Here is a 20,068-nt window from a genome sequence, read left to right as displayed (position 1 = left end):
TTGGCAGGCCTGTGTCGAGGCTACGACGCAGATGATAGGTCGCGTCGCGCACTCCGCGTCTCAACACCGCCGCCGCGCCGAACCCCGCGGTTCACCCACACGAGGGGCGAGGGGCGTGATCATGTGGGCCGGTCGACAGAGTGGGGCCCAGCGACGGCTGTGGATGGTAACTGTCGGCCCGAGTGTCGAGCCGATGTCGGTCGGTCCAGGCCACGGATTCGCGCACGATGGGGGGCCTGCTGCCAAGCCGTGCCGTGCTCCACATGACCTGGGCCGCGCGACGGCTTTCCCGGTGGATGTGGAGGAGGACGGACGGCACTGGGCCGCTGAACGAAGTATGGGTGTGCCAAGGCAGCGGTGGGTCAGCTGGTGTGGACGGCGGCGCTGTTGTGGACGGTGGACAGAGTCAGCTCGAGCATGTCAATCGCGCAGACGCTCGCAGATTTCATCGTTGGGGCGACGCCCGCCGCCGTACATTGTAGGTTTTACGACATGCTCACGGCCGCGGACTTGCGACTCGCTCGCCCGCCCGTATGTACGGGGTGGGTGCGTGTCGTCGTCGTCGTCGTCGTCGTCGTGTCGGCGCCGTATGACTCGGCTTACTCCATCATGGGAGCGGCAGTCGGTACGTGCCTGGATGTCAATGTCCCCTGAAGGAACTCGAGCGCCAAGACAATGTTGCTCCTCTCAACAAGCCAGCGAACAAACAGCAAGCAAGCAAGGTGTGGGAGCTGGGCCAGGGGAGCGAGCGATGTGTGCATCAGACGTGCGGGAGCCGCTGCTTGAAAGCAGGCAAGGGCGGCTGAGCGGGATTGTCGGTGTCAAACCGGCAAGGGTGGCGCCAATCGGCGACTACTACTTAAACCGCGCGCCGTGCCACGGTGGACGTTTCCCCCAACGACCTTCAACATGGCCTCAACCAACAACCACACCACGGGCGTCACCGCTGCAGTAGACGAGAAGGAGCAGTGGAACGCGGCGACGCGGGCCATCTCGCACGAGAGCGGCGACGAGCCGGCGCTCAAGGGCCAGCCGGCGCAGCTGCTCGGCCACGACATCGACAACGGGCTCGACCCGGCCGAGGTCAAGCGCATCACGCGCAAGATCGACTGGCACCTCATCCCGATGCTGATTGCCATGTACTCGATCTCGCTGATCGACCGGACCAACCTCGCCGTCGCGCGCTCGGCCAACAACAACCAGTTCGACAAGGACCTCGGCACCGGCCGCAAAGAGGGCATGGAGTACAACATCATCACGGTCGTGTTTTTCGTGCCGTACATTGTCTTTGAGCTTCCCGTGAGTCTACCCCGGAGCTCCGCAAGCATGCACCGCTCACACTCCACGCAGTCGCAGTTCGGCCTGCGCCGCTTCGGTGCCCGCTGGTGGCTCGGCTCGGCCGTCGTCGCCTGGGGATTTATCATGTTGGGTATGGGCTTCGCCAAGTCATGGCAGGCGCTCGCGGCGCTGCGCGCCGTCCTCGGCTTCTTCGAGTCGGCGCTGTTCCCCGGCGCGGCGTACCTCATTTCGTGCTGGTACCCGCGCCGCGACCTCGCCGTCCGCAACGTCGTGTTTTACATCACCTCGGCCGTCGCCGGCTCGTTCGCCAAGCTCCTCGGCTTCGGCTTCTCCCAGGCGCACGGCAAGGCAGGCCTGCATGGCTGGCAATGGATGTTCATCATCTACGGCATCATGACCATAGTCATCGGCTTGCTGGCGTACTTGTTCCTCGTCGACGTGCCGACAAAGGCCACGTTCCTCACTGAGGAGGAGCGCGAGATCGTCCAGCTCCGCCTCGAGCGCGACCGCGCCGACTCGGTCCCCGACGCGCTCACCTGGGCCAAGATGCTCAAGTACGCCATGGAGCCTCTGCCGTGGCTCTTCGCGCTCAGCTTCATGTCAGTCACGACGTCGGCCTACGCCCTGTCGTACTTCCTCCCCCGCATCCTCACCGTCATGGGCTTCAACAACGTCGAGTCGATGGTTCTCGGCACGCCGGCCTACTTCTGGGCCATTGTCCCCGCTCTCATCTGCGGCCGCATCGCCGACCGTATCCCCGGTACTCGTGGCGCGGCCGTCATCTTCAACTCGGTCTGCATCATCGCCGGCACAGCCATGTACTCGCGCCTGCCTTCGACCATGCGCGCTGCGCGCTTCGCAGGCATCTTCCTCGCCTGCGGCGGCGGCAACGCCAACGTCCCGCTCCTCATCTCGTGGCAGGCCGTTTCGATCCGCTCCCAGTCCAAGCGCGCCTTCTGCTCGGCCCTCACCATCGCCTTTGGCGGAATCGGCGGTATCCTCGGCTCGTCCCTCTTCTTCAACAGGGAGGCCGCGCAGGGCTACCCCACCGGCGTGTACACCATCATCGGCCTCAACTCGATGGCCTTGGTCTTTGCCGTCATCCTCATCGTCTGGTTCCGCATCAAGAACTCCAAGGCCGACCGCGGTCTCATCCTCATCGAGGGCATCGAGGGCTTCCGCCTGCAGTGGTAGACGAGGTGCCACGGCGCACACAAAAGTTGTAGTAACATGGCTAGTAAGCATGAACACTTGGAATGCATTGCATCGGATTACTTGGGGCTTGAGGGGGGTGAGAAGTAGGGGGAGGGCAAGTCATGGGACTGCGATCTGGAAGACAACCGCAATGCCAAGCTGCCAAGGTGTCGGCTCGGCTCAAGGTTCTTGTACTCGGTCTCGGTCGGAGCCGGTGCCGCGGGGTCCGAGTGGGTGGGTGGGGGGAGCGAGCAAGCAAGCAGGCTTCTTCACAGATCGTCTGTCGCCGGTAAGCAAGCAAGCACTCACAGTGAGTGTGCGCCACCACCAGCTTACCCGTCTCCAACAGTTGCCAGCAGCAGCAGCGCCGACGTCACCACCGCCAAACCAAGCCAACAACTTGGAGCCAAGTGCCACACTCCCCATCGCACGTCTTGGCGTGCCCGTCGGCCAAATCCGAGATTGATAATATCGCCATGAATCAGCCCACCCACTCACCATCGCACACTCCACCACCACCACCACAATGTCGGCACTGGTCATCGCGCAGGCCGGCGTGGACGAGCACGCGCGGTTGCTGAGGGATGGCGGTGGCGGCGGGGCACGCTACGGCGGCGCTGACGACGACACCTCGTCGACAGCGTCCGCTGACAGCGACCTCGACAACACGCCCCACGTGCCCCTCAAACATGGCATGTCGACGGCGCGGCTCGTCATTGTGTGGTAAGTGGGTGGTGTACGGGTGGTCGTGCGTGCCAAGGTACTCGGCGTGCGTACCTTTGCTCTCTCTCCGTGGAATCGTCGTCCTTGGGATTATTGTGCTTGTGCTGTTGATCGCCTCCGATCCGCGATACGGCCGTGCCCCGCTCCCCCACCCGCCGCTCACTGCTGCGCGGGGTCGGTCCGACGATGAGCCGGCGGTGGGGTGAGGGGCGCCTCGTCGCGTTCGTTGCACGACGACGGCATTGTACAAGCGAGGCTCAGGCGCGGCTGCCGGACTGGGCCGACAGGCAGGCAGCTCGCTGCCGTCCTCATCCACCTTGACCCGCTCGCTGTATGCTGACACCCCCCAGCCTAGGCATCTGGTCCTCAAACTTTGCCTTCGCAGTACAAGGCACCGCGATCCCAACGCTAGCCCCAACAATCTCCTCGCACTTCAACCATACCGAGCTGGCCGCGTACCTGGGCAGCGTGTTCGGGCTGGCCAACACGGCCGGCATACCAGTGTACGGCGTGCTCATCGACACGTTGGGACGGCGCTTCGCGATGCTCGTCGCGTGCGGCCTGTTCGGCGTGGGCACGGTCGCGTGTGCGCTCGCGCCGGGCATGTATGCGCTCATCGCGGCGCGCGGCGTTGCGGGGCTCGGCGGCGGGGGGCTGTTGGCGGTCAGCGCGGTGATATGTACCGACTTGGTCGAGCTGCGCGAGAGGGGCTTCTACCAGGGTGAGTGGGGTAGATGTTGGGTAGCACGCCGCTGACGCCCGCGCGCGCAGGCATCATGATGACCATCTTCGGCATCGGGTCGACGCTCGGCGGCCCGCTGTCGGGCTACCTGGCAGACCACTACGGCTGGCAGTGGTCCTTCTGGGTCCAAGTACCCATTATCCTATGGTGCGCGCTCATCGTCATCCTCTTCCTGCCGGAACCGCCGACGCCGCCGACGCACAAGAGCGCGGTCAAAGGGCTCCTGAGCCTCGACTGGGCCGGCACGGGGTTGCTCGTCGGCACCATCTCGGCGCTCATCCTCGGGCTGTCCCTCCACACGTCGTACTTCTACGCTTGGTCCGACGTGCGCGTTGCCGGCCTGCTCGCTGCCTCCATAGTCGGGCTACTCGCCTTCGTGCGCGTCGAAGACCGTGCCGCGCGACCCATCATCCCGCTCTCGCTGTTCCACTCGCGCCAGCTCGTCGCGCTGTGGATCTCGTCGGCGCTCATATCCTCCGTCAACTTGGGGTTCCAGTTCCAGATCCCCACGTTCTTCTCTGTGCTCGCCGACGCGCCGGCTGCCGAGGCTGGCCTCGTCGTGTCGATCTGCAGCGGTATCGGCCTGTCGACGGGCACGCTGCTCGCAGGATAGTACGTCGACGCGCTGTGCACTGCTGACTGACCCCAGCCATATTCGCCGCGGCGGAGGATACATCACGCTCGGGCGCGCCGCTGTCGTGATCATCATCATCGCGCCGCTCGTGGCTGCCAAGTGGCTGCCCAGCTGGCCGTGGTGGTCGTTCTACGCGACGGCGGCACCCGCGTCGTGGGGGTACGCGACGTTTCTCTGCGTCTCGCTCAGTACGTCGCCTCCAAGCCCCCGCCAACCAATCCTAACTCCCACGCAGTCGCGCTCATCTCCAGCGTCGACAGACACACAATGCCCAAAGCGACCGCATTGCTATACACCGTGCGCTCGCTCGGCGCGACGCTCGGCGTGTCCCTCGGCGGGAGCGTGCAGGTCGGCGTGCTCGTCTCGGGGCTCGAGAAGCGCTTCAGGGGCCCGCCCAACGCCGAGGGCATCATCAACGCCATCGTGCACTCGAAAGAGGCGATCAAGGACCTGCCTGCCAGCCAGCGCGCGCTCGCGCTCGATGCGTACGCGGTCAGCATTAGCGTCGTGTGGGTTGCTTGTGCTGGCGTCGGCTTCTTGACCCTGCTCGCGGCGCTGTTTATCCGCCAGAATGATATCCACGAAAGGACGAAGCCTGTGGAGGGGGAGGACGAGGAGAGATAAGACGAACAGAAGAGGTTAGAGCGTGCCGCGTACCATTAGAATGTAGAGCTGGTTAATGCTGCATCAGTGCTGTAGCTGCGTCGCCGCCGCATAGTCACCGCAACGACGCCGCGGGTCGTGTGACCAGCCGACGGGCCGCCGTCCTCGGAGCACGTCGCGACGTCGCGTTGCCACGTCGGCCACATCGCACCACCGCAGCCTCACGGACCATCTGGTGTCTTCCAAAGCCCGGCTCCGACGTCACTGCTCAGCACCGACCGACTCGGCGCAGAACCCTGAGACCCACCCCGCAAGTCAGGGCCGCGAGGCTCGGCGCCAGCCGCTGGGGAGCGGCCAATCGTAATGGCAGCGCACGCACCGCTCGCCATCTCGACGTCATCGAGTCGACTGGGTAGCCGGGGCCGGGGCATGTATGTTGTCAGTGTCTCCGCGCGTAGTGTCCTCGGTTCCGCTGCCGCCGTCGTGACGTCCATTCATGTCATTTGTACTGCTTCTTCTCCTGCTCTTCTCGCCTATCGGCCGGTGTAGCCGCCAGTGTTGACGTCGCCGTGGCCGCGGGTCGCGTTCTTGACGGCGCCCTCGACCTGGAACTTTGTCTGCTGGGCCTTGCCGTTGTCGAGGATGAGGGTGATGGCGGCTCTGGGGCAGTGTCAGCGCGCCGTTGTGTCCCAACCCGCTCCGACGCTACTCACTCAACCGACTTGTCCTTGATCTTCTTGTCGTCGCCGAAGAAGGCCGTCTCGAGCTCCTGCTTGCTGATGGGCTTGAGGATGCCCGTGTGGCCGGTACCGGAGGAGTACTGGGGCGCCGTCAGCATCCAGCCTCGCCTCGCCATCGCCATCGCCGCTCCCCACTCACAATGTTGAAGTTTCCAATAAACCTGGCAAGCGCAATGTCCTTGCTGCCCGACTTCCAGGCCTTGTACTCTGCCTCGTCGTCAATGAGGACAACGTACTCGTCGGCGTGCTCGTGTGGGCGCCAGATGACGGCAAGGGTGTCGGCGGTCATTGTGTGTGGGGGTGGTGGGGGTGGGGGCTTGTGTGTGTGATGGGAGCAACTCTCTAAGAATGAGAGTCTGGATGCGTCTAGGTTGAATGATGAAGAAGGAAGAGAGACTGATGAGCCCAAGGATGGGTTATAAAGGCGTGCCCGGGGCGGCTGGCGGCTGCCTGGCCGGGTGGGGCGGGGGCGGCGACGAGTCGTGGCCATTGGACCATTGTAGAAGCAAGGCGATTCTGACGTCACATGATGTCAACGACCAAGAAGCGGGAGTATATGGACAGCCCTGCTAGTCCGCCCACGTGGCGAGGGCACGTGTTTCGCACGCCTAAACCCCGCATGCCTAACGAGCGGACTCACCCGAGCCCCTGTCGTAGGCCCGCAGTGCCTAGGCGCGAAAAAATCCAACATGGGCCGATCGTCCTTGTCGCCACTGGCACGTCGCGTTCAGGTCACAACTCGCCTCGCCTCTCTTTGGGGGGTGGGTCGTACGAGAGACGCAACCCTCTTTCCGACAAACCGACACTGGGCCTCTGCTCCAATGCCCTGGCCACCAGCCATGTGCCCAGCTGCCTGACCTTACTTAGCCTGTCACGTCGTCTCCTCCGCCTCCGCCTCCGCGGCGCCGTGCCGCCGCCTCTGCACGCGCCTGGTGCTAGAGCAAAAGAAATCGGCCCATCGCGGTTTTCAGGCGCGTCGCGCGTGCTGGCTGGCTCACTTCGCGCTGCCTGCTGCCTGCTCGCTTCGTCCCGTGCGTGCGTGCGTGCCGCCCAAGGCCAGGCCAGACCGCGCACCCAGGCCTGCCTGCCTCAACCCTCCTACCCCCAAAAGTCCATCGTATCATTGTTGAATGCATTGTCGTGACTGCTGCGACTTGTCTCTTGTGCAACATCTTGCATTGTTCTCTATCAGTTCAACTTCATTGTCCATCTCGCTCGCTGTACATCCCCATCACATCTCATACCCCCACCCCCACACGCACATCATCACAATGGTCGCCCCCTTTGACATCCCCGCGCGCCCCGCCAACGTCGGCATCAAGGCGATTGAGATGTACTTCCCCAAGAGGTGTATCTCCGAGGACGACCTCGAGGAGTTTGACGGTGTCAGCAAGGGCAAGTACACCATCGGGCTCGGCCAGAAGTTTATGGCCTTCACCGACGACACGTAAGTCAAAGAGGGGGGAAGGAGCAGGTGGAGGGGTGGGTGCCAGACTGGGGGGAGGCGGAGCCCGGAGGAGGGGTGGGTGGTGGCATTCATTTCTTGATCGCGCAGCGATCATAGGGGTGGGTGGGCGGGCAACCCTCCCTTCCCTTTCGAGCGGAGCGAGAATGGCACTGGCCGGAGGAAGGCGAGGAAGGAGAGGAAGGTGGTGACGACGAAGGGTGACGAGGCGACGAGGTGACGAGGCGAGCAAGGTGCCGGCGACGCACAAGGAAGGCGCAATGCCCAACACCGCAACGTATACTAACCCCCCGCCCCAGCGAGGACATCAACTCGGTCGCCCTCTCGGTCGTCTCGTCCCTCCTCGACAAGTACAACATTGACCCCAAGTCGATTGGCCGCCTCGACGTTGGCACCGAGACCTTGATTGACAAGTCCAAGTCGACCAAGACTGTCCTCATGGACCTGTTCGCCAAGCACGGCAACCACGACATTGAGGGCATCGACTCGAAGAACGCGTGCTACGGCTCGACGGCCGCCCTGTTCAACTGCGTCAACTGGATCCAGTCCGAGTCGTGGGACGGCCGCGACGCCATCGTCATGTGCGGCGACATTGCCATCTACAAGGAGGGCTCGGCCCGCCCCGTCGGCGGCATGGGTGCCTGCGCTCTCCTCATTGGCCCCAACGCCCCTCTTGTCGTTGAGCGTGAGTAGTAGCTGCAGCAGCTGCAGCATCGTGCCATGGCTGGCGTTGCGCTTGCCGGTTGTAGCAGAATCACTAACCCCCCCGCCCAGCCGTCCACGGCACGTACATTGCCAACACGTACGACTTTTACAAGCCCGACCTTTCGGCTGAATACGTGAGTTGATTGCCGTGGCGCAAATGTCGTCGCATCGTTTGATCGCCCGTGCGGCGCGAGCCGCTGTCTGCCGGCCGAGATCTCTCGAAAAAAACAATAACGAGGCCTTTGCGCCGCGCGGGCGGCACCTTTGTGATGTGATGGGCTTCAGCTGACCCCGCCACAGCCCACCGTCGACGGCCCCTGGACCATTGCCGCCTACCTCGGCGCCCTCGACAACGCCTACAACACGTACCTCGACAAGGCTGCCGCCTCGCGCGCCCGCGCCGCCAAGAAGGGCCTGACCAACGGTGTCGCCAACGGCGTTGACGCCGAGGACCTCACCCAGTTCGACTACGTCTGCCTCCACTCGCCCTACGGCAAGCTCGTCCAGAAGGGCCACGCCCGTCTCTTCTACAACGACTACCTCCGCAACCCCACCGACGCCAAGTTTGCCAACATCCCCGAGAACATCAAGGACCTCGACAAGACCAAGACGTACACCGACAAGGCCGTCGAGAAGACCTTCATCGCCCACGCCGACGCCCACTACAAGTCGGCCGTCGTCCCCGGCTCGGACTGCGTCAAGCGCTGCGGTAACATGTACACTGCTTCGCTGTACGGTGCTTTTGCCGCCCTTGTCGCCAACACCCCCTCGGACGTTCTTGCCGGCAAGCGTGTCGGCCTCTACGCGTTCGGCTCGGGCTGCGCCGCGTCGTTCTACGCCATCCGCGCCGTCGGCTCGACCGAGGAGATCCGCGAGAAGCTCAACCTCCAGAAGCGTCTTGCTGCTATGGACGTTGTCCACCCCACCGTCTACGTCGACGCCCTCAAGACGCGCGAGGACAACCACAACGCCGTCAAGTACACCCCCCAGGGCTCGATCGACAACATCTGGCCCGGCGCCTACTACCTCGTCGGTGTTGACGACCTCTACCGCCGCACCTACGCCCAGAAGCCCTTGGCTTAAGGGTCGAGGTGTGCGCATTGTATTACTTTAGACGGCATCTACATTGTCAATCGATACCCTAGGAGCAGCATTATGCATGGATGATGCGATGCGCGAGCCCACGAGTGGCCACGAGCGGAGCGAGTGGGGGAGGGCGTGTACGGGTGCACGAGCGGAGCGAGTGTGAGTGTAGGGCCGGGGGCGGTGATGGTAAACGTCGGGTGTCCATCTGCCTGATCTGCCTTGATGATCACGACGAGCGGATGTACGTCGGTCCCAATCGCCAGCTTCAAGCACAAGAAGAGCACCACGACGTGCCCTCGCCAGTACCCAGCAATGAAATGCAATGCCATATGCCATAGTGTACAACAACAGTCTGACACCTACCCGCCCCAGCCATAGGCGTACCCAGCACTCTTCCCCCCAAGCCCAGGCGGAGGCCGCCAAAGGGCAGGCAACGGCCGTTCACGGGGGACTTTCACCCGTCTCCGCTTACGCCGCAGTGCCGCCGCCGCCTCCTCCTCCTCCTCCTCTGCGCCGACCAGAGACAGCTGCAGCACCGGCACGGCGAGCGCAGCGCTCTTCTCGCTCCCGCGCGCGACGAACACGGCCGGCAGCGACGCAGTGGCAGCGGCGACGTACTCGTCCTCTGGCGGCCCGCTCGACGCCGGCGGCGGCGCGGGCGCGTGCAGCGCCGCCTCTGCCGCCAAGCGCGCGATGCGTTCCCTCACTTCCCGGGTGAGGGGGGCGAGCCGCGGGTTCGGCGTGGGCAGAACGACCTCTTTCGTGGACAGCGAGATTGGGCGCGGGGCGGCGTCGGTCGAGAAGAGGCGGAAGGCTGCGGTCGTCAGCGGGCTGGTCTGAGCTGATATCGCGCACGCCGACCGACTCACACACTGGCTTGTCCTCGTCTGTCGGGGGCGGCGGGCGGACTTCGCCCGCGGCAGCGGCAGCGAGCTCGCGCAGCTGCCGCTCGCGCTCTTTCCTGCGCTTCTTCTTCGCGTTCTGCTTCTCCGCTTTCGTGAGCGGACGGCCGAGCGCAGCCTCCGCAGCGGCGTTGTCGTCGTCGCCGTCACCGTCTGCTTCTGGTGTCGCTTGTGCTTGCCCAGCCGTCGGCGGAGGAGGAAGGTCGGCCGCGTCGAGGCGCGAGGCCATGAGCTGCTCGTACGCTGTCACCACGTCGGGTGATGGCTCGAAGCCCTCGTCCTCGGGGTCGGCAGGGGAAGGGGACACATCGCGCGGGGCCTCTGCCGGCGGGGACGCCGAGCTCGGTGACATGATGCTTGCTGGTCGTTGTTGTGATGTCGAGGTCGAGTGATGCTTCTTGTCCCACCTCCACTCGACTTGCCACGGGAGAAAATTACCGGCAAACGCCGTGTCGTCGTCCGCCACTCACCAGCAACCACCACTACTTGGTTGTTGTTTGTCCACCACCACCTTCTCCAACACCACCACCACCCTACCACAATGTCGTACAACAACGTCGGTCTCTCGACCGCGCGCGGAAGGTACGTACCCCCCCAAGAGCCGAGCTCACGACCAGCGGCACAAATGGCTACATTGTGCGCAACACCGGCAGCGTCAAGGTGCGCGACGGCCCCCCGGGGGCCGGCTTCGCCGGACACCAGCGGTACGAGGACTACTTGAACGAGATTGCCAAGCCGATGGTGCATCGTGCGCCGGACGCTGGGATTCTCGAGCATGAAAGGAAGCGGCAGGTCGAGATCAAGTGCTTGGAGCTGCGGGACGAGATGGAGGATGCGGGGTGGGTTGCGCGTGCGCGTGGCCGGCCGCAGGCCGCGCGCGGCACTGCGTCGTGTCCCAAGCTAACCTTTGCAGCGCCGACGAAGACGACATCGAGGACGCCGTGGCCGCGCTCCGCGAACGCCTGTCGAAGGAGACCATCGTGCCGGCGAAACGCGCGACCGACTCGCACTCGGTCGCAGCAGCAAAGCAGGTCGAGATGTCGCGTCTCGGGCGGGCGCTGCAGATCGGCCCGGACCACGTGGAGGGGAAAGCCTTCCAGCGCGAGACGGACGAGGAGAAGGCCGCGCGTCTGGCGGAGCGCGAGGAACGCGACCGCCAGCGCGTCGAGGCGGCGCTGAAGCGCGAGAAAGAGGACGAGGAGCGCAAGCGCGCGTGGGAGGAGAAGGAGAAGCTCCGCCGCCGGGAAGAGTACTATCGCAAGCAGGGCCGCGATGCGCGCGGCAGGAGGGAGGACTCGCGCAGCCCCGCGCCGCCGAGGAGGCGCGACTCGCGCGACGACAGCCCGCCCCGGCGCGGGCGGGACGACAGCCGTTCGAGGTCGCCTGCCCCCCGCCGCCGTGACGACTCGCGGGACGACTCGCGTTCGCCCGCTCCTGCACGCCGGCGCGACGACAGCCGCTCGCGGTCACCCGCTCCCCGGCGCCGCGACTCGCGCGACGACAGCCGCTCGCCACCGCGGCGTGGACGCGACGACTCGACCCCGCCCCGCCGCGGCGGCGCTCGCGACGACTCGCGCTCACCCAGCCGCTCGCCGTCCCGCTCGCCTTCCCCGCGCCGTGGCAGGGACGACTCGACCCCGCCGCGCAAGCGGCGTTACTCTGATTCCGACTAGGGGGTGGCGGTGTGTGGTTGGCGGTGTGGCCGCGTTGGCATTGTGGCAGGTCTGTAGTAGCATGTATGCGTTGAGCCATGCGGGGATGTGGCCGCTGACGTGGACTCACACGCGAGCTGCCGATACTCAGGCGCAGACGTCGCACCTTGTGCCCCACCCACTCATCGTCTTAACCATTCATGCGACTCCTACTCTACTTGTACAAAGCCAGCGCAGAGAGCCACACAGCATTCGGGTTGATGTGGTCGGGGAACTTGGCCCTCAGCGCGGCGTAGTAACTCGCCGCGTCCTTCTCCGTCTCGCGCAGCGCGATCGCGGCCTGCAGGTACTCGCGCGTGGCGCCGATAACCCGCGCCGCGTCGTCGTCGGTGCCAGCGACCTTGTGCCCCGCGATAATGACACGCGGGTTATAGCTTTCCGCAATGTCGAGCGCCTTGAGCCACTCGTGCAGCCCGTTGCCGGTCCCTTCGCCGAGGTACTGGTGCGCGCCGTTATACACGATGTCGCCGGCGACCAGCAACCCAAGGCTGGGCACATGGAGCATGGTGCTCGCGTCCGTGTCGCTGTGCCCCGCCTCGATGATGCGCAGTGTCTCGCCCTCGAGCTCGATGGAGGTCGCCGCTTTCGCGGTGAGTGGCGTTTCCGGGGGAATCTGGCCGGGGAAGAGACGTTCCCAGAGCACGGGCTTCAAGGCGACGCTCTTGGCCATCTCGCCGATCGTGCCCTGCGAGGCCACGACCTCGCCCCCGAACTGCGCGATGAGCGCCGGCGCGCCGAACCAGTGGTCGCCGTGCCCGTGCGTCACGAAGATGTGCGTCAGGCGCTTGTTCTTGCTCGCGAACCACTGCGCGACGGCGGCGGTTTCGTTGACGGTGAACGGCGGGTCGACGAGCACGGCGTCGCGGTCGCCGCTGATGAGGGTCGTCGACAGCGGCTGCCACTGCGGCGTCTCGCCCGTCGGGATGGGCACCGTCGGCGCTTGGTCGATCTGGGGCGTGATGAAGATTTCGTAGCTGAGGGGCATTGTGCGCGTTGGGCTTGGGGTTGGTGCTTGCTTGTGAGGGAGGAGATCGCCAGGCGCTCCTCGCGGGTTATATAGTGGAGCTGAGCTGGGGGCGCTGAGCCAAACTCTGTCGCTCAGTCACGACAACGCGACGACATGACATCACCGAGAGGGCCACCGAGCTGCGACTCAGCAACGAGCCAAGGCCTCGGCGATAAGTAATTCAGTGGGGTGGGTGGGTGTAAGCGACGGAATCCGGGTGGATATCGCCCCGGGTGTGCGTGCTTGCAGCTTGCGCGTGTCCGGCATGAGCGTTGGCAAGTGCTCAAGACGCGCTGATGCAGATTGCAGCTCCGGCCCAACCTATGTGTCAGGACCGATGACTCTGCCACCCCGCGTTCGTTTGAGTTTCGTCGCCTCGCTTCGAGGCTCGGCTTGCCATGCCACCATGCGACTGCACCACCGAGCAGGCGTCAGTCAGCGCCGAGGCACTCCGAGGATCTAGTCGCCGCTGACGCCGCTGGCTGGTGGGGTCGGACATGCGCGAGGCAGGAGGTGTCGCGGATATGTATCTTCAAGGGCGATGAGGTGAAAGTGAAAAGTCGCCCAATGCTCATCTGCTCGACCTTGACTCACTACCACCGCCGCTGCCGCTCGCTCAACCGACCTCAAGCACGGGGTGGTACCAAGGACCAAGATAGCGACCAGCACGAATGGACGAGGAGAGGGGGAGGAGATGGGGAAGGTAAGAGCCTACCCACACATTCTGACAGTCGCTCGCTGTGTTGAGTCCAACTTTGACACGCAGACAGGCGACAACAACGAGCTCCTCGGCCTCTCCGCGCACACCACACGCCGGCGGCGATGAACAAGCAGCCAGCCAGCGAGCCGCGCCGCGCCAAGCCTGCCTATACTCGCCTGGCCTCGCGTAGCCGCTCGATACCGCCAGCCCAGCAAGATCGTGGACAGCGCCCGCACGACGTTGGTCCAGGCCGGCGTCGTGCCGAGCGAGCAACCTGGCCGTCGCGCGGCGCGGCGCGGGCCAGCATCCTCCTCCGGCGAATGGAGGGACGGAGCAGTGCAGTGCGTTGTCGGCCTGCCGACGGTAGCATACCCCGACGCACGCACGCTCGACACACCCTGCCTCCTCGGCAATATACTTCTCGCCCCACGCTGGATGGGCGTAATGTGCGCGCCCCCTCGGCGACCGATAGGCAACGGTCGTGGGTCGCGACGCAGGCACCGGTGCCGGCGCCCCACGACGGCCACTGCCCTCCACCGCCAGACGTCCGTCCACCCCGGCGTGGAGGGCCGTCGGCGACTGTCTCGGCTTCATGTGGAGGAGGCTCGGGTCCGCGGTAACGGTGCGGCTGGTGCTGGTGCTGCTGCTGCGATATGCTGTGCGAGTCACGGGCATTGAGTTGGGCTGTGTGGCGATGCGTGGGTTCGGCGTTGGATGTGGCGAGGCATACGGGGGAATGAGGGAACGCACACAGTCGAGGTCGACTGGGACGACAGTTTGCACTACTGCGCCCCGGACACGGCTGCTGCTCAAGGTTAATCAATCGTCAGATGACGCGATCGGCACATGCATCGGCGGTTGACGCGACGACGACGACGACGACGGCACGCGCGCCGCCGCGCCGACATGGCCCGGAGGCACGCCGACATGAGCCGCGAGGTGACTGGACTGCTCGGCTCGCTGGCTACTGCGCAAGCGATCCGTCGGCCCGCCGAGCGCCATCATGATTCCGAGTGACCGGATCGCATGACACGGCGCGGATCAAACAATGCATGCGACGAGGACGCAGACGCACACACGCCACCCCGCGCCCCGCCCGGGGGTGTGTCACAGGCTCGGTGCCGTGACGCCGCGCGACTGCCACCACTGCCACCACTGAGCCTCGGCGACCGATACATAGCGCACCACAAAAGTCGCATTGTTCTACTTCTACGTCGTCGGTGCCGACTATGCCTGCTTCTGCAATCGACGTCAATGCGCGACACCGCCGCCGCCGCCACCGTCCACCCCGGCGATGGAGCGCACTGGCCGTCGGCGACAGTCAGGCAGTCGCCTGCTGCATGCGAGAACGTGTGAAGCAGGGCAGGGCGATAGACCGAGCCAGCATGGTCGCCCCTGACGCAATTGCCCTGTGGAGGAGGAGGCTCGGCTCCGAATGTCCCACCCACCCAAAGTGACGTGCTAATTGCCCCACCCTGCCTTGTAATGGGCTCAATGGCCGACGGGCATACAAATCAAATGGGTCCATTAGGAAGGAAGGTCGCTGACTGATGCCCCCACGTGTTCAGGGCCCTCGGCGCCGTGCCGCGAGCGAGATTCTATCCTCGGGCACTCGGCGACGCTGGCAAAAATTATCGCATCGTGCTCTCGCCGTGCCCGATTGCGCCTGCGCCCATTGTTGATTCTGGGCTCCGGGCAACACTCCTGCGTGCGCGTCATGGGCAGCAACGGGCAGGCCAGCTCGCTTGCCGAGCCCTCCTTCGCTCCCCCACTCGCACGCACGCACTGCGTGGTGGGGACGGCAGCACCAGGGGAGTACCCTTGCAATGCCGCCGCTCGCCGAGCCTCTGCTCGTCTGCCTGGCGATAACATCGCTGACTGGATCTTACTCATTCCAATCTGCATGCCCGCTGGCCTGAGGAAGCAACACGACGCGACACGCACACACACACGGCCCACCGGGACCGATGGTGTGTCACTGCCCCTGCCCCTGTTGCCGAGGCCGAGCCCGCCGAGTCGGTTGTCGCCCTCGACGACGGACAGCAAGCACTCACGCCCACTGATATAAAGCCTGACGAAGTTTTCTTGACATCAGCACCAATATCCCGCTGATAACGGCTCGCCTCGCCACTGCGCAGCAGCACAACTAGTCTAGTCCAGCCTACATTGAGGCACCACTTGAGCCAAAGCCACACCACCACCACTCCGACACCCCCGCCACAATGTCCAACAACACCCTCTCCCCTCCCGCCATCACCCCCAATGCGACCCTCACCGACCTGCAGGCCGCCGCGGCCGAGCGCAAGTCTCTCGACGAGCGCACCGTGTCTGCTGCCGACGGCGTGATCAAGGCCAAGACCGAGAGCGAGGCCGACGACCTCCCCGCCGACAACGCCAACGCCGAGCCCAACGCCCTCGCGTCCCTCGGTCCCGGGCGCAAAAACTACCTCATGCTCGTGTTCTGTATCTCCATGTTCATTGACGCCGCCGGCGTGTCGGCCACCTTCCTCATGACGGCGCCCATCGGCGAGGACCTGCACATCAAGCTCGCGAACCAGGCGTGGATCCTCGGCTCGTACTCGCTCGCATTTGCGTCTACCCTCCTCTTCGCCGGCCGCCTCGCCGACCTGTTCCCCCCAAACATCATCTACACGATCGGCTTCTTCGGCCTCGGCGTCTTCTACCTCATCATCTCGTTCATGACCAACGACTACGCCTTCTACGTCCTCCGCGCGCTGTCGGGCCTGCTTGCCGTCCTCACGGTCCCCTCGTCCATCAACATGATCATCCAGATGTACCCCGAGCCCGAGGAGCAGGCCAAGAAGCTCGGCCTGTTCGGCATGTCGGGCGCCCTCGCCAACACGATCGCGCTCGTGCTCGCCGGCGCGTTCGTCACCGCCAGCTGGCGCTGGTACTTCCGCTTCATCGCCATCCTCGTCATCCCCTTCTCGGTCGGCGCCTGGTTCCTCATGCCCCGCACCAAGGCTGTCGCCGAGGACATCAAGGGCTCGGAGAAGTGGAAGCGCATGGACCTCGTCGGTGTGTTTATCATGATCGCCATGCTTGTCTGCTTCATCCTCGCCTTCACCCAGGCCCCGCTCGAGGGCTGGAACAAGCCCATCTTCATTGCCCCAATCGTCATCTCGGCCGTCCTCCTCCCCGTCTTCCTCATCTGGGAGCACCGCATGCCCCACGGCTACAGCCTCCTGCCCCACAACATCTGGAGCCTGCCCAACATCTTCCCCCTCATCATCCAGGCCTCGGCCCCCTTCCTCTGGTTCGCCACTTACCAGCTCCGCATGGCCTCGTACTTCCAGGACGCGCTCCACAACTCGGCCATCATGTCGGCCGTCAAGCTTCTGCCCATGGGCGTTACCGCGCTGATTGTCGGCGTCCTTACCCAGGTCTTCCCCCACCTCATCACCCGCCCCCACTACGTCCAGCCCATCGCCTCGCTCTTCGCCTTTGCCGGCACCATGATCCTCGCCTACTCGAACGGCGGCCACGGCCACGACTACTGGCGCTGGATCTTCCCCTCTGAGATCATCGGCACAATGGGCGCCATGATCGTCTTCATCGGCATGAACACGACCCTCATCCAGGCCTTCCCGCTCGAGTTCGCCGGTGTCGGTGGCTCGTTCGCCAACGTCATCTTCCAGATCGGTGGTATCATCGGCATTGCCGTCCAGACCGCCCTCATCTCCACTGGTGACGGCCAGATCGACGACTGGAAGGGAACCCAGAACGGCTACTTCTTCTCGTCGGGCTGGATCCTCGCCACTGGTATCATCTTTGGTCTCTGGTACAGGCAGAGCAAGATGCCCCAGCACGCTCAGGGTGGCGCCGCTGCCGTCGTCTAAGCAGCGACGACCCGTTCTCCAACACATCACATCATAGACCACTCCTAGACTCATGTACAGATACATAATAAAACCAATGCTGTAACAATGCAAACCTCTCTAATGCTCGGGGGCGGTCTATGTGTGGTGACTTGTGCTGTGACTTGTACGCTGAAATGCAGGTCGTGTTCTGTCCTCGTGCACTGTGCTTACGCCGAGCCCGTGTTGTCCGCGCACGACCAAGGCCCCGCACTCGAGCTCGAGTCGATGAGGTCCTTGACGGCGCCATACGTGCCCGCAACAGTCATGAACAGCGCGACGAAAAACAACGCGACGTTGAGCGCAAGCGTGAGGCGGAGGCGGGTGCTGCCGCGCTCCTCGCCCGACTTGTACCGCCAGTTGTCGTGCCACCACATGAAAGTGTACGGGATGATGCAGTCGTCTAGGGGTGTCGTGTCAGCTGCTGCTGCCCCGGCCCCCACCCGAACGCGAACTCACTAGGCGAGATCAACGAGCCGAGCAGCGAGATGATGTTCCCAAAGTTGGGAATCGCGCTCGCGATGACATACGCCACGGCCGACGTTGCAGCCATACAGCCGAGCCACGTGGCCCAGTGCGTGAGCGTGTTGCTCGTGAGGTGGCGCGAGCCGGCCAAGATGCGCACGAACAAGGGCTTGCCGCTCATGTGCGCGTAGATGACCAGGCTGGCCACGAGCGCGGGGATCGCGATGCCAAAGCATACCTTGCTCATCAACGGCCCGGCCGACGCGAGCGCGGGCGTGGCGACGTACTGCCCGCAGAAACAGTACACGAGGATCCCGATGATGAGATAGAGGACCGTGAGCAGCGACGTGCTGAGGTACAGGTACTTCTCGTACTCCCTCGGGTCGGCCATCTCGGACACGATGTTGAAGTAGCACGGCGTGGCGGAGTAGGAGAAGAGGCTGGGCGGGGGGTCAGCCTCGTTACATATGTATTCCGGTTGCTGGGGCTTGGGCCACTTACACCGAGTTGACCGCGCTCATAGCCTTGGCGAACGAGGGGTTCCCGAACGCGCGCACCTCCTTGTGCCAGTCGACCGGCGCCGCCGCCGGCCCAGACACGCCCACAGCGACGGTGAGCGTGATCACGCTGGCCAGCAACGAGACCACGCCAAGCCACGACAGCGCGGTGATCTTCTCGAGCGTGCGGATCGAGCCGAGGCCAAAGCCGACGACGCTCGCGATGGCGATGAAGACGGCCGTGCAGGCCGCATGCGCGCTCACGCCGTTCAGCGCCGCGCTCAGGCTGACCACGGCGCTCGACACGGTCGTCACCATGTCCACTAGGAAGAAGAGGTACAGGTACTCGTGGACCCAGCGGGCGCCGAACACGCGCCCCGCGTCGGGGAGGCCATAGGTTGATGGGTGGTTGCGCTTGAATGTGCCGATTGAGCGCGCGCAGTCTAGCGAGCCGCGTCAGCGGCGAGCTCGGCGGCGGGGGGGGGGGCGCGGCGTGCGTTCAAGTGTCGACATGACCAGCACGACGAACGCGACGCAACTCACAGCACACGATCGTCTGGACGACGAGGAGGACCAACACGCCCGGGACGAGCCCGAGCGTCTGGAACACGAACGGGAGGGAGAGGATGCCCAGCCCGATATTAGACTTGAACATGAGCACGAAGGCGCCGAGGCCCGAGACCTGCGGGCGAGCGAGCGTCAGCGAGCGCGAGCGCGCAAGTCGTCGACGACGGCACGACTCACGCCCCGATAGTTTGGCCCGTCGGCCGTGATCTGCCCAAACACTGCGTCGTCGAGCCCAACGGCCACTGTCGCCTGCGCCTCGTCGGCCTCTTTCTTCATGGTCGCCGAGGGGGTCGAGTGCGTCGACGACGGCGCGGGTGATGGTGTTCTTGGTGTCGTGGCCATGGTATCTGAGTGATGATGAGTAACACCAACAGTGCAGCGACGAGCACTCATGCACCCTCTACCCCTGCTTGCCTTCTTGACGCGCGCGGCGAAAAGTCTCGCCTCATCGGCTGAGTCGCATCGGCCCCCGTCGTCCGACAACCCAACAACTTTTGCAGGCTTGGCTTCTTGATGACCGATGCGCGCTCAGGGTCCACCTAATCTCCCTTCACATGTCCGGCGTCGCGGGCGAGCTGCGGGGTTGGGCTAAGGGACAGTTGCTCGCACCAGGGTATGCAAGCAAGCAAGCAACTTTGCAAGCGAGCAGCATACGCTCAGCTCACGCTCACGCGCGCATGCACGCCAGAGCTTGGGTGGTGGCGAGCGTGCCGACCCCGCGGCTGCAGTCCGACTGCACGGACGACTCGGATGGGTGCACTGCTGGAATCCGCGGGGCCGGACGATAAGGCGTTATCTGGATCTCAACTGTTGTGTTGCGACTTCATCAGGTGCTGGAAGGTGCACAGCGCTAGCCTGCACGTGCAATGCAGGACGCACGTATCGAGCCAGAGCAGCGTGCACGACGCACCAGCACCAATGTCAGCGCCAAGGCCGCCGCCCCCTGTCCCGTCGTCTCTATTGTTCTTCGCCAGTTTTATCGTCCCTTTGTCGTCAGCCATCAAAGGCACTGCTGTTGTACCGACTCACCATTGCCGTGACTTCTAAGCCTCGCCGTTGTTATGACTTCTTGGCGGTCAAAAACATAGCGGACGACAATAGGTAATGGGGTTGGTCGTTACTTCACCCGCCGAGGAAGGCGAGGCGTACA

At 64.4% G+C, this 20,068-nt stretch overlaps 9 protein-coding genes across 9 annotated transcripts; 5 read left to right on the top strand and 4 right to left on the bottom strand.

The window, feature by feature from the left end:
- Positions 1-909: 909 nt before the first annotated feature.
- Positions 910-2,493, top strand: prlL_7 (MFS transporter prlL; the record flags this gene model as incomplete). Its single annotated transcript, XM_062773320.1, has 2 exons — positions 910-1,299; positions 1,351-2,493. 2 exons carry the CDS (start codon positions 910-912, stop codon positions 2,491-2,493), a joined length of 1,533 nt encoding a protein of 510 aa, XP_062629304.1.
- Positions 2,494-2,911: 418 nt separating this feature from the next.
- dotC_1 (Efflux pump dotC) lies at positions 2,912-5,267 on the top strand. Its single transcript, XM_062773319.1, has 6 exons — positions 2,912-3,216; positions 3,254-3,262; positions 3,567-3,937; positions 3,988-4,570; positions 4,608-4,780; positions 4,828-5,267. Exons 1-6 carry the CDS (start codon positions 3,020-3,022, stop codon positions 5,214-5,216), a joined length of 1,722 nt encoding a protein of 573 aa, XP_062629303.1. The 5' UTR covers positions 2,912-3,019; the 3' UTR covers positions 5,217-5,267.
- Positions 5,268-5,673: 406 nt separating this feature from the next.
- LOC62_05G006803 (uncharacterized protein) lies at positions 5,674-6,394 on the bottom strand. Its single transcript, XM_062773318.1, has 3 exons — positions 6,075-6,394; positions 5,909-6,015; positions 5,674-5,855 (listed from the first exon to the last, which is right to left on the bottom strand). Exons 1-3 carry the CDS (start codon positions 6,222-6,224, stop codon positions 5,729-5,731), a joined length of 384 nt encoding a protein of 127 aa, XP_062629302.1. The 5' UTR covers positions 6,225-6,394; the 3' UTR covers positions 5,674-5,728.
- Positions 6,395-7,086: 692 nt separating this feature from the next.
- Positions 7,087-9,279, top strand: hcs1 (Hydroxymethylglutaryl-CoA synthase). Its single transcript, XM_062773317.1, has 4 exons — positions 7,087-7,382; positions 7,700-8,085; positions 8,175-8,239; positions 8,406-9,279. Exons 1-4 carry the CDS (start codon positions 7,207-7,209, stop codon positions 9,186-9,188), a joined length of 1,410 nt encoding a protein of 469 aa, XP_062629301.1. The 5' UTR covers positions 7,087-7,206; the 3' UTR covers positions 9,189-9,279.
- A 271-nt stretch (positions 9,280-9,550) lies between these two features.
- On the bottom strand, positions 9,551-10,450 carry LOC62_05G006801 (uncharacterized protein; the record flags this gene model as incomplete). Its single annotated transcript, XM_062773316.1, has 2 exons — positions 10,061-10,450; positions 9,551-10,005 (listed from the first exon to the last, which is right to left on the bottom strand). The coding sequence occupies exons 1-2, from the start codon at positions 10,443-10,445 to the stop codon at positions 9,551-9,553; spliced, it is 840 nt and encodes a 279-aa protein (XP_062629300.1). The 5' UTR covers positions 10,446-10,450.
- Positions 10,451-10,610: 160 nt separating this feature from the next.
- Positions 10,611-11,846, top strand: CWC21 (Pre-mRNA-splicing factor CWC21). The gene is made up of 3 exons (XM_062773315.1): positions 10,611-10,675; positions 10,711-10,932; positions 11,007-11,846. Exons 1-3 carry the CDS (start codon positions 10,635-10,637, stop codon positions 11,764-11,766), a joined length of 1,023 nt encoding a protein of 340 aa, XP_062629299.1. The 5' UTR covers positions 10,611-10,634; the 3' UTR covers positions 11,767-11,846.
- Positions 11,847-11,959: 113 nt separating this feature from the next.
- Positions 11,960-12,790, bottom strand: LOC62_05G006799 (uncharacterized protein; the record flags this gene model as incomplete). The annotated part of the gene is made up of 1 exon (XM_062773314.1): positions 11,960-12,790. The coding sequence occupies one exon, from the start codon at positions 12,788-12,790 to the stop codon at positions 11,960-11,962; it is 831 nt and encodes a 276-aa protein (XP_062629298.1).
- A 2,943-nt stretch (positions 12,791-15,733) lies between these two features.
- YOR378W_0 (Drug resistance protein) lies at positions 15,734-17,371 on the top strand (the record flags this gene model as incomplete). Its single annotated transcript, XM_062773313.1, has 1 exon — positions 15,734-17,371. One exon carries the CDS (start codon positions 15,734-15,736, stop codon positions 17,369-17,371), a length of 1,638 nt encoding a protein of 545 aa, XP_062629297.1.
- A 77-nt stretch (positions 17,372-17,448) lies between these two features.
- Positions 17,449-19,285, bottom strand: mtr_21 (N amino acid transport system protein). The gene is made up of 5 exons (XM_062773312.1): positions 19,096-19,285; positions 18,895-19,033; positions 18,356-18,794; positions 17,849-18,294; positions 17,449-17,792 (listed from the first exon to the last, which is right to left on the bottom strand). Exons 1-5 carry the CDS (start codon positions 19,258-19,260, stop codon positions 17,560-17,562), a joined length of 1,422 nt encoding a protein of 473 aa, XP_062629296.1. The 5' UTR covers positions 19,261-19,285; the 3' UTR covers positions 17,449-17,559.
- Between the last annotated feature and the right edge of the window lie 783 nt (positions 19,286-20,068).

The sequence above is a fragment of the Vanrija pseudolonga genome, chromosome 5, assembly GCF_020906515.1.
Source record: "Vanrija pseudolonga chromosome 5, complete sequence".
NCBI classification, from domain to species: domain Eukaryota; kingdom Fungi; phylum Basidiomycota; class Tremellomycetes; order Trichosporonales; family Trichosporonaceae; genus Vanrija; species Vanrija pseudolonga.
The sequence above is the reverse complement of the archived record's forward strand: the minus strand, read 5'-3'. Positions and strand labels throughout refer to the sequence as shown.